The sequence below is a fragment of the Eulemur rufifrons genome, chromosome 28, assembly GCF_041146395.1.
Source record: "Eulemur rufifrons isolate Redbay chromosome 28, OSU_ERuf_1, whole genome shotgun sequence".
In the NCBI taxonomy this organism is placed as follows: Eukaryota; Metazoa; Chordata; class Mammalia; order Primates; family Lemuridae; genus Eulemur; species Eulemur rufifrons.
In genome coordinates this window covers 44,155,623-44,168,320 of record NC_091010.1, presented here as the reverse complement: position 1 = coordinate 44,168,320, position 12,698 = coordinate 44,155,623, and the positions used below count along the sequence as shown (strand labels likewise).

Below are 12,698 nucleotides of genomic sequence, written 5' to 3'. Positions count from 1 at the left end.
ATGCATATATATAAATACACATGCACACACATATATATTTATTTGACATTTGTAAGTCAAGTGAGACTATCTTAGGTTATAGAGTGGGTTGAATGATCATCCTCCAAAAGATACGTCTATGCCCTAACCCTTGGATCCTGTGAATGTAACATTTTGGGGGAAGAAGAGTCTTTGCAGATACAATTCGAGATTCTCTTGGATTAAGCAGGTGGGCCCCAAATTCAATGACAAGTGTCCTTAGAAGAGACACACAGGAGAGACACAGAAGAGAGAGGCCACATGAAGACAAAGGCAGAGATTTGAGCTATTCAGTCACAAGCGAAGGAATGCCTGGTGCCAACGAGGAGCTGGAAGAGACAGAGGAGGATTCTTCCCAGAGCCTTTGGAGGAAGCTTGGCCCTGCTCACACCTTGAGTTTGGACTTCTGGCTTCCACAATGTGACAGAATAAAGTTCTGTTGTTCTGGGTCACCAAATTTGTGGTAATTTGTTATGGAAGCCCTCAGACACTTGTACAAGGTACTAAGTTTACATTTTACTTGTAAGCATCTGAACATTTTAAGAATCCTGTTACATATTACCAGATTGCCTTCAGTTTGTAGTCCTGGCAACAGCTAGCGTGCCCATTTAACAATGCTTTTGCCAAACCTGACTTTCATAACTTTTAAAAGTTTACTTGGTAGGTTAGAAAATGAATGGTATCTTGTACTTGCTTTCATCTGTGGTTTTTTGGTTTAGTGGGATTGTGAACTCGTTTACATTTTTATCAGCTATTTGTATCTCTTCTTTTGTGAATTACCCTTTTATGTTCTTTGCTCACTTTGCTATTGGGGTGTTAGCCATTTACTTACTGACTTGAAAGATAGTAATGTTACAGAACATCCATAAAGATCTCTTTATATACAGCGGCTTTCTATATGTATTTGTTACATTTTATATGCAGGGTCTTCTCATTTATAAACAAGCTGAATGTTGAGGTCACACGGACAGGCAGTCATGGTGGGGAGGAAGACAGTGACCCATTCCGTTCTTTCATTCTGACTCCAAGGCCGCCACATCCATCTTCTCTTTCTTAAGAGGGAATTTGAATTCCTCCTCTCAGATAACCTGAGGTTGAAGATCTGAGAACTTCCTTAAACCATTTTACCCTAGGGGCCCAAATTATTTGGTTAAATAATTAATAGAAAAGCATGCACAAAATTTCTTTTCATAAGAAATCTGCTTCCTTGTTCTGTTTCAACATGTCTCAACCACAGACATTGTAGTCTTTGCAGAAAAAGATCATTATACATGGGTTGGGAGTAAGGAGATCTTAGTTTTTTCTGCTCTTGTGTTTTTCTGGCTTGGGGTATTTCTCTAAAACGAACTTTTGTAAGTCAGTTCATTCTCTGGGCCTTGGGTTTCTCATCTAGGTTTGTCAGATAAAGTACAGGACACTATACAATATTTGGGACATGCTTTTACTAAAAATATGTTCATTGTTTACCTAAAATTTAACTGGGCATCCTGTATTTTTATTTGCTAAATGTGGCGACGCTCTCTCTAAGTCTTATTCCAGATCTGACGAATTATGATTGAACTCACGGCCATGAAACGCAGTACGATCTCAAGGCACTTTGCAGGCCGGGTAATCTGGGTGTCAGACTACAGGGATACCGTCACCCAGTGAAGACTGTTCAGGGATGACAGTGAAGGAAATGTCGGTGAAGCCGGGGGAGGCCAGGGATCTGTTTGGACATTTAGGGGACTAGAAGTAGAGTTTGGAAGTAGGTAAGAAATGCAAGTGGATCAGAGAGACAGTATGAAAGAGACTGTAGCATTGGAGTTAATGACAGATAAGTTCTAGGAGAAGCAAAAGTTTGATTTCTCAGTCTTCTCTTAGGACAGGGATGTCAAACAGGTTTCTGTTGGAGTGTCTGCTCTGAGTGCTTGGCAGTGAATTCCTGGATACGTTTTGTGAAGGACTCTTAGTCTGTGCCCAGGCTCAGCTGGGAGAAGTACTGTGATCAAAAAGCAAAGCTTCCATGGCCACGCAGTTCCCCATTCCTGTACAGGTAAACAGAATTTCAATTATTTTTAACATCAGTTCAGTTCCCAAGTTTGAACAGTAGTTGCATCTCACAACTATCTCCTTTTTTTTTTCAGATCTCTTTTAGTAACTGCCAGATTTAACTCAGAAATTATTTATTGTACATAAATAATATTCCAGTTTTGTGCTTTCTATAGAGAAAGATTAAATAATAGAATATGGTCCTTTCACTAGAATGTTCATAATTTCATCAAGGTAATAGGATATACACTTTTACGCAAAATAGTAAGAATTGGCATATGGCTAAAAGTCAAAACCGTGGTCCAAGTATAAAGAGAAGCAGGAGGTCAGAGTAGAGGCCCAAGTGGACCAGAATGAAATGGGACACGCTTCCAGGAGAAAGTGGGCCTCAAAGGTGAGTGGGATTTGCAGACTTAGAGAAATCGGAAGATGATCAAGATTGGGGCAACATATGGAAGACGGAAAGACTATGCCAGGGGACTTTCAGGCAGGACACTCCTTGAGAGAGACAGCACTGATGACGAGGCCTGCAGTACAGGCAGGTCAAGGACCCTGATGGCTCTCTAGAAAGGATGGAGGTATTTAGAGTTCTGCCACTTTTAAAACTCTTACATGAAATTTTCAAATATGTAGAAGAACTGAAAGAATAGTACAATGAGCATCCATATACCCACCGCCCAGCTTCAATCATTGCTAACACTTTTTTAACCATTTGAAAAAAAGTTGTAGACATCATGACACTTAAACCTTAAATCCATCAGCATGCACCTCCCAAAAACATCCTAATAAAGATCTCCTCCCACACTACCACAATGCCAGTATCACACCTAAGAACATTAACGATTCCCTCACACCATCTAACATCCAGACCACAGTAAAATTTCTCTAATTGTCCCCAAATGACCTCTATAGGTGGTTTCTTTAAACTAATATCCTATTCAGGTTCATGCGTTATATTTTGTTGTTATGACCATTCGTCTGATTTAATTTTGAATCCTTCACTTTTTTTTCTTTCTTTTTTTTTTTTTTAGAAGATCAAGTTGTAGAATTTCTACACCTGGATTTTTTTTCATTATTATTTTTTCTTCTTAATGATGTCCAACTTGTTCCTCTATCCCCTTTATTTCCCTTAATCTTAATAGGACTTCGAGTTCCAGTTTGTCTAGGAATGTCCTGCCGGTTTAAACCTATAGTCCTGGCATAATTGAGTCCCCTTTTACTCTCAAGAGTGCCCTAGTTTACATGATTAAGTATGTGTTCACACTGTGTAAGCTGGAAGTAATGTCTAATAAATTGATTAAATGGAGATTAAACATTTGTGGCAAGAATACCTCATAGGTGAGATGTACTTAGTTTTGCCGCACATCAGGAAGCAGTGTGGATAATGCTGAATTAGATCATGTGGTCAAGGTAGTGACAGCCAGCTGCCAGCTCTGCACAATTCGGCTCTGCACTCAGCCAGCAGCCTCTGGAATGAGACTCTGACACCTTCTGATAGCATTGGGATACGATGTTTCCCAACAGCATCTCACCCAGTGGTTTTAGCACTAATTGATCATCCTTGCCTACACCAGTTATTTATTCGGGATTGCAAAATGGTGATTTTCTAATTCTACTATTCGTTCTATATTGATTAGCAAGTATTCTCCTGCAAAAATTGAGGAGGATTTTCAATTCCTCCTAAAAACATCAGGGTAAATGCTTCATTCTTCTTTAATTTCCAAAAAATTTAATTTTTTAAAATTTCTAATTCATGAGTTGATGGACGTTATCTTCAATATTGGAAAATAACTTTGGGGTTTTTTTTGGTTATATTATTATGGGCTAGTGTATTTTTATTTGTTTGATGTTTTAATATAAATTACAGACATTATTGTTATGTGTTTTTTCTGATGCTCAAATTGTCCCAAAATTGTCTACTGGAACCCCCTTCAAGGATCTGGTCCCATGTCCTTTTGACACACCCATTGTCTCTGGGCATCTCCTTCCTTTGTGGCACAAGACGGTCCAGGTTCACCTTCTACTTTCCCTGCCCCAGACCTGAAATCAACCCTTTCTTAGAGGAGCTCCTGGCTTCTTTTAGTGAGGAATCGTTTTTTTCTTAATACAGTTGTAATTGAGCATGTTTTCATGTGTTAAATCTGTAATGTCATTGATTCTAGGACCTTTTACTATTTAGTGCTAGGAAATAACGAGTTCAGATTGATATTTTCAATTAAATTTGACATAACTGAGTTTTTTCTTCTTTGATTTTATATTTGTATTTTTTCCTCTTACACCAAAAATCTTGGTTCCTACTAACCACTTTAAAAATCAAAATACATATTTTACTGCTAAAAATAAAAATACTGAGTGAAGTTTGAAGGTTTTTTTGCAGTTGTTTCCATTCTTAGAATATGTTTCGCTGATCACTTGACATAACTCTTCTCTGGAATATGTTACCATTTAAATTCATTTGTTTCTGTTTACTTTTATTTTTAAGGTTGGCTTTTTTTTTTTCACTTTTTGCCTTAATTTTATTTTTAAGATGTGTCAGTTACCACGTTGAAAGTCAAAATTCCATAAAACTCCATACGTCTCCATCACTTCTAGTCTATTTCCAGCTTCCTTCTGCCTCCCATGGGTGACTATTTTTATCAGCTTCTGATTTATCCTTCCAGTGTTTATTTTTGCAATAATAAGTGTGTGTATATGTATATACCAAAATTTATTCAGCCAGTTCCCCAGTGATAGACACTTAGGTTTTTCCAGTCTTTTGCTATTGCTAACACAGCTGCAATGAATAATCACGAGGAGATGCTGCAGGTGTGCATGTGGGAAGGTGTACCTTCAGGGAAGGGTCCTAGAAGTGAGATTGCTTGAGTCACAAGATAAATTCAAGTACCATGATTTTGTTAGGTATTGCCAATTCTCCACGGTGAGTGTAACTTTTTACAAGCAAAGGGTGTCTGTTTCCTCAGAGCTTTAACAACAGAGTCTATCATCAGATTTCTAGATTTTTGCCAAGCTGGTATATGAGATATTTCTTCTGGGTGGTTATAATAATCCTTCTCTTGATAGGAGAGTGATTACTACCTTTCCATGCATTTAAAAACCTCTTGCCTTTCACATTCATGGGTTTTGCCCACTCGTCATTCAGGTTTTTGTTTGGGTTGGGTTTTTTTTTTTTTTAATCTCAATTTTTAGGAAATCTATACCCACTAGAGAGATGTGCCTTTTGTCTGTGAGACATGACGCAACTCTTCATTCCCAATTTGTCCTTTATCTTTTGACATTGATTATGGCATTTTTTACCATGAAAAATTTCTCTGTTTCTCTAGTTAAATTGATCACGATTTTCTTTTATTATTATAGTTTTAGATTGTAAGTCATAGATAAGGTCATAAAGAAATTTTACTGTGTTTTCTTTTGGAATATGAATGGCTTAATTTTTTACATTTTTTTATTTTTTTAAATTTTTATTTAGGTTTTTTTAGAAACAGGGTCTCGCTCTGTCTGTGAGGCTGGAGTGCAGTGGACCCATCGTGGTTCACTACAGCCTAAAACTCCTGGGCTCAAGAGATCCTCCCACCTTGGCCTCCCAAGTAGTTAGGACAACAGGTGCAGCCACTGCGCCTGGCTAATTTTTTTTTTATTTTTTGTAAAGAAAGGGCCTTGCTATGTAGCCCAGGCTGGTTTCGAACTCCTGGCCTCAAGCAATCCTCCTGCCTCAGTCTCCCAAGGTGCTGGGATTACAGGCGTGAGCCACTGCACCTGGCCTGCCTGCCGGCTTTGCATTTTTTACATTTCTATTCTGATCCATTGGGAATTTTCTCTGGCAAACGGTTTGAGGTATGCATCTAAGTTTTATCTTTTTCCCGATGGCTTTGCAATTGCCCTGTTTATTATTAAATAAAAAGCCCATATTTTCCCCATTAGATATGCCACATTCATAATATATTTAAGGTCTTTATAGACTTCAATTTATTTATGCATTTCCTATTAGTTTCATTGGTCATGCAGCAATACCATGCTGTTTTCATCAGAGAGGCTTCATAACATACTTTAATATCTGCGAGGGCTAGTTCCTTCCCATTCCCTCGATCTTCTTTTTCAAGGTTTTCTTGGCTATTCTTGCTTGTTTCTTTTTATACAGAAACTTTAGAATGAACTTGTCCAGATCTGGCATGGGAGGAGAGGGAGGATCCTATTGCTATTTTTATTGGGATCACATTAAACTTGTGTATTAAAGTGGAGATAAAGAACATCTTCAAGAACATGAGACATTTCCTCAAGTCTGCTTTGTCTGGGGACCCTTTGAATCCAGATGGGCTGCCTGGGCAGGAAGACTAGGAGACTGGTCAAAGCTTCATGAGATAAAAGGTAACAGAAAGTGGTAATCAGCAGCTGCAGCATCTGCTGCAAAGGCCTCTGGCAGACAGCCCCTCCACTCTTGCAGGCTCTGAGCCTTATCTTGGCTCTCCACTCTTGGGTGCACCCATTCCTTGCACAGAGAATTCTGCCTCACCACCCTTGACTGCTCTCTGGCTTTGCCATGGCCCAGCTGATGGGAACCACCTGGCCTCCTGATTGCCTGGATTCCACGTATCTCTTTCCCATTCTGTTTCTGGGTGGCTGTTTCTGGCTAGTGCCCAGAAACAGTGATCAGGAGAAAGGGATGTTTGATGACCCGTCTGAGCAGAGAGATGCTCACCTGCTGCGAATTAGTGAGGAATAAGATGGGTCACGAGGGAGAGCCGGTCACAGAGAGGCACAATTGATTTTCATACTTGGTTCTAGAAGAAAGGAAAAGCCTCTGGCATCCCTAGGAAGGATCAGCAGCTGGACGCATGAACTAGGGTTAAGAATGGCAGGCCGGGGGGTGTCTAGCTAAAGAGAAGTAGCAGGAGGCTGATCGGTGATCCAGGTGAGGGCCTCGGCTGCAGTGATAGCGGGTAAAGGCAGAAACGTTTCAGAGGAGAATCTTGTTGGCAGATTGGCTCTGAGGGCTGAAGGCAAGGGAAGGGGTGAAACCGACACCTAGGCCAGGAGTTGTCCATCCCAACATCAGGCTGTTGTAATGTTCTTGCTGGCAGCGGTTTGCACTGATGCAATGAGTAAAGGCTGTTTTCGCCTGAGCCATTCTACTAATAAAACGAAAGCCTCACTCCAGGCCAATATGATGTACAGAATGTCGGGTTTCCTGAACAGATGAAATAGTGAACCGATGTATCTCACAGAAAGGGAGGCCTTTGCCCATTCGCTTGGGCCACAGATGTCTTCTCTTCTTCCTCCTTTCTCCTTTCCTGCTCTCCTCCCCACAAAGGAGAACAAACAAACCGCTAGCAGCATCGGCCACACTTCCTTTTCTGTCTTTGGCTTTCCTTGGCCTCATCTGCTGTTTCCTCCGCTTACCCGGGCTCCCGAGCTTCCTCCCAAACCTTCTTCCCTCTGGGCTCTTAAGGGGCCCTTGCCAAGAAAAGCCAGTGTGGGCCTGACCAACAGCAGTTCCTGCTCCTGTGGCCTGCGTGTGTCAGAAAGCTGCCTGGGCTGCTGTTGCTGCAGGAAGCACCCCCAAACCCCATGCCCAAGAAAGGGAAAGAGAATGAATGGTTTGGGGGCTAAAGCCCCTAGCTCAGGGGTCAGGAAGACTAAGTTTTGTGACCTTCCTGAGGCTCAGACTTCCCATGATAAAACAGGAATGGTCACAGCACCTCCCCATAGAGGTGCCGTGAGGCTGAACGTCACGGAAGTGGGTTACAGCTCTGCATAGTACCAACGTCACACCTTGCTTGCTGCCTTTCGCAGTTTGCCTAAACTGGCCCCGGCAGGGGAAAAGCCATCAGCAGGTGGATGGCAGAGCAGATAGGGTGAACTGTGGCTGATCCAGTCCCAGTGAGGACCTGGACTATGTGCAAGGCCCTGCAAACTGCTGCAACCACCAGCCCCTCTTGGGAAGCAGTCTAATAAAAAGAATCAGAGACTCCTCTTCTGGAAACTGTGAGAATGTTTCCCCTGGTGCTGATCCATTTCTGTACACACTGACAATGTCCAGATTTCCAATTCAGAAGGAGCCTGCATCCCCCTTGAATCCCTTCTTCTGTCCTCTAAGGGAAAGAAATTGAGGTCAGGGAGACCAAGGGACTCGCTCAAGGTCATGGTTAAGTTGGTGCCTTGACTCAACGGCAGGGCTCTCTGCAGAACCAAATCACATATCTCTGCTGCAATGGCAGAGCCCTACCATAGCACCTGGGACTGTGGAAACAGACTGGGATTTGAATCCCAGCTCTTCCATTGATGAGTGGTACAACTTTGCACCAGTCACTTAAGCTCTCAAAGAATCAGTTTCTTCACATGTAAAGTGAATGTCCTCATAGTCCAGGAGACACAGAAAGCATTCAGTAAGCATGTTGTTGTAGTTGTCATCCACAGCCGCAAGGAAAGGAGCCCCAGAGAAACCAGGGCAGGTTAGGTCTCATCCCCAAGCTCCGGCATAATCTGCCTTCTTGTTCTCAAGCCCCATGAGCTCACAGAGCTGATTTAGAGTAGGTACACTGTTTTCATTTTGTCCCGTAATTCTAGACCAGATCTTTAAAAAAAATTTTTTTTGTTAAATATTTAATGCCTACAATATGTGCAACATACAAAGAATAACAATAAAATGAACATTTTTACACACCACTGAACTTAAGAAACAGGATACTACCATTGCTTGGAAGTCCTCTGTGCCCCTTCACTCCAATCCCACTCCCTGGTAACCATTCACCTGGATTTTACATTTGTCATTTCCTGGGATTTACCATATATGTATGCATCCTAAGTAATATAAGATTTAGTTTTACGTGTCTTTAACCTTGCTATAAATGGAATCATAGTGTATAAGCTTCTTTAGCTTGCTTTGTAGCTCAAACTATTTTTATTTATCCATACTGATGCAATTGGAGTTCACTCATTCATTGTTGAATAGTATTTCATTGTGTGAATAGGCCATAAGTAATTTATTCATTCTCCTGTTGATGAACAATTGAGTTGTTTCCAGGGCTGGTTTTCCATTTTTTTTTTTTTTCCCCTATTAGAAGTAGTGCTCCAGTAAAAATTCTAGCACATGACCTTGATACACATGGTAAGGAGCACTCAGCCACATCTATGACTTGTGCTGAGTCATAGGTGTACATGTCATCAAATTTACTAGATAATATCAAACTGTTTCCAAAGTGATTGCGCCTTATAATTTTATCAGCAGTGTATAAGCACTCCAAATTTTCTCTAAGGTTGGGATCGTCCATTTCTCATCTGTTGATCTAGTGATTCATTAATTTCCATGACCACTATGCCATGTAGATCGAGCTTGTAGATTGTGGTATGTTTTTCTGTGTGTGCTGTGGAACCAGGTTGTGTGGTCTCATTCCCCGTACGAGTCATCAGCTAAGACTTGGCGTCATCAGTTGCCATCCTTGCGTTGCCCTCTTGGTGAGCCAGTTACAGCCGCAGAGCAGTCATGGCTGGCCTAGAACGTTGGGCTGTCACGCTACGCATCACATGGGGCACAAAGTCCAGCCTGGAAAAGCAGTCTCTCGCTTTCATCATGTCAGACTAAATACAGTAAAAAGAAGAAAGACAAATGGCTGTAAAAAGAAAAAGCAGAAGTGTAACCCTTGCCCCCGGCCTTTTTCTCTGGGGAAATAAGAATTTGTCAGCCCAGGTGCTCAGCCGAGTTGTCAGTAGAGAGAAAAGTTAAGTAGCCAATTGGGTGCACTTACAGTAATTCAGAGAGAATAAGCTACTGTCGTTGCACTCAGCACAGCCTGAATTTTCTGATCTTCGGTGACACTGTATGTGCCTTTACCGTGCTGCTCTACCTGTTTCTTTCAGTTAGGAACTAGGAGAAAGGAGAGAAAGGAGGGAGAGGGGTCTTGGGCTCCTTCAGGATACACTGCAAAAAAAATTGAGCTGCTAGATTGGGGAAAATAAATAATGAGAGGAGGCGGGGGCTAGCATTGTTCTGGTGCAAGACCGTCTGCTGTCTTGTGGGCCTGGCCAACCAGAAGAGCCCCACCCTTCAACAGCTCTGAAGATGTTGCTCCTGAACGTCTGGTCAAACCAGAAATTCAGAGGCAGGACACGAATGTGAATAATCAACGGTACCTGGAAAAATGCAGAGCCTCCGTTTGTACACAGAAAAGGCTCAGGAAAGACGAAATCCACCTACAGTTTCCACTTCTACTGTTGCTGCTGCTGCCCCTCCTCTCCCTCTTCCTCCCCCGTCTCCTCTTTTCCCCTCTGTCTTCAGCCAGACCTTGGGTCTGTGACAGGAGCCCTCTGCTTTGTCCTTTTGTGTTCTTCAAACCCAGGAGAGCTCTGGTCCCCTCTGGCTGCAGGGAAGTGTGTGCAGGTATAAAAGGAGCAGTCCCTCTCGTTTTCTTCCTCCCTGACCCTAAACTGTCTTCCACTCTCTAAACGACAGATAAGTCAGCGTTTTTCAGATCAGGTTGAAGGAAATGTAGAGTCTTCCAGGAGGGAAGTAGAGCTCTCCGGACGGGTTCAGCCCCTGCAGGTATGGTGCCCCCCTCCTGGCCTCTCCCAGCCTGTCTGTGCTTGACATGCCCCTATGTCCCACGTGTCACTGGGCCTGATCAGGGGATGAAGTGAGCACTACATGAGGGCAGGTGGGGACAAAAGCAAGGAGAGGAGTAACACTCTGCTTTTAGGGCGGGCTTCAGAATGGCCTGATGTCAGAATGGCATCACTGGGAAGTTGCTAGGTTTGTTCTCGGCTGGCTTTTGGGTACAACCTGGTTTTGTTTGAAAGCATCCGGCTATCGACAGGGTAACTCCTGACTCTACCAGCCAATAAGGAGGCCGCACATCCTATGATGGAGAGCATCTCCCTTTCCCAGGTCACCCATTTCTACCCCCAAATGACCTTGGACAGAGAATTGCCCATTCTATTTCAAATAGAGCTCCAGGAAAAGAGAGACTCTAACTCTCTGAGTAAACTATTACCACTATGTCTCTGCCATTCTCTTATTTATTTTAAAACACGTGGGGGTCGGGGAGAAACAGTACAAAAAATGCCATTTTATATAATGGTTCTATAAGTGGAAAAAACTTATCCATGACTTTATGCAAATGAGCAGAAAGTCTCCAAAAGATATTCAGGTGGAATCGATTCTTCTGCTTTTCCTTGAGCCCAGGAAGTTAGCCATGACAGCATGACACCTGCTGAAAACAGGGACCACAGGTATTTGGGACAAACAGGAAGTAGTGACCAGCCAGGAGCTTGTCCCAACCTGGTTACAAATCTGATTATAAAAGAAAGCAGCTGGGAAGAAATTTGCATGCCCAATAAGTTTCACTATTAAAGTTTACACAACGTGGAGTCATCGCCAAGCTGGCTGGCTACCCGGATCACATGATTACATAGAAACATGAAACTTGACTATGTGCTCAGGCAAGTTTTACTTCTCCCTAGCGCAGGGGTGTTTGCCAGTAGCCTGCACTCTCAGAAATCAGACTCAAGTGGCCAGAACCCTTGAGACCACAGGCCTGCCATGCTGTTCCCTAGCAGGACCAGGAACTGCTGACGTTACCACCGGACAGTCTCTTACAATCACCAAACGGAATGGACAAGCTTAATAAAATAACTGTCCCTGCCAGTCAGAAGCTGAGGTAAGATTCTCCCCGTCCAATACTTAACCTTCTGCGTCTCCTTTTCCTCCCCCGCAATGCTCTCCCTGCATCTTAGAAACACTGAAATCCTGGAGTTCTTTGCTAGTTCTCAGTGGGTGGCAATTGCTATAGGGAAGTGGACTGAGTTTTCGGAGAAATGTGTAGGAACAAGTTGGCCTTGGTGTAGCTGGAGTTTACAATAAAGTGTAAAGGTCTGGAGAGACAATAACACAGAAACACCGAGGACTTAGATTCTGCTAAAGGACCGCTTTCAGAGTCTGAATGTGACAAATTTTTCTAAGAAAGGATTTGTCTAAACTGAGTTCTCACTCATTTTGTTGCAGAGTACTATTTAATTTTAAGATAGCCGTCATCATTCATGTTCATCGCAGTTTTACTGTCTCATTCATTTTGTGGGTATATTACAAGTGTATTGGGGCTGTTATATCGGTCTTCCCCACACCCTCACGTCAGTGTAACAAGTATCTATAGAAAGCCACTTAGAATAAACTATTAGCGGCTCAAGGGGCATGAGTCAAGGAGCTATGACAAGACAACTTCCCAGATTTTGCTTTTGAAGGTCTCCTTTTTGCCTCATTGTAACTACATCATGGCTTTTGGAGATTGGAACTTTTAAATGTTCAGGCGGTGTTTTATATTCCAACTCTCATTGGTACATCAAGTTTTTATGGGACTACTATGCGACATGTAGCAGATAAGTAATCACAAATAACAAGGAGCTAGAGAATTGGAGTTTTCAGGACAACATTTAAGGGAAAGTCTGGAATGCGCAGAGGGCTGGCCCATTACAGTTACAATGCAGGCCTTACACCTGGCATGTGCTGACGAAAGGGAATTTGAAATGAGCGACTGGCCCAGCATCTGCAGGCAGCGTTGGCGGCCGCCAGCCATTGCGAGGGCCGGATGCTGGGTGCTGCTTCGGGGTCAGCACCGACAGCCATAAGAAGGCACCTCGGTCTTGCCCTTGGTCTCAAGCTGGTA

At 42.7% G+C, this 12,698-nt stretch overlaps 1 protein-coding gene across 1 annotated transcript in view; it reads left to right on the top strand.

Annotated features, from left to right (window-relative positions):
• Positions 1 to 11,637: 11,637 nt before the first annotated feature.
• The window catches only part of BLNK (B cell linker), a 61,654-nt gene continuing 60,593 nt past the window's right edge, over positions 11,638 to 12,698 (top strand). Inside the window, exon 1 of the mRNA XM_069460229.1 lies at positions 11,638 to 11,696. Within this exon, the coding sequence (XP_069316330.1) occupies positions 11,650 to 11,696 (47 nt within the window). The 5' untranslated portion in view covers positions 11,638 to 11,649. The remainder of the gene's footprint in view (positions 11,697 to 12,698) is intronic.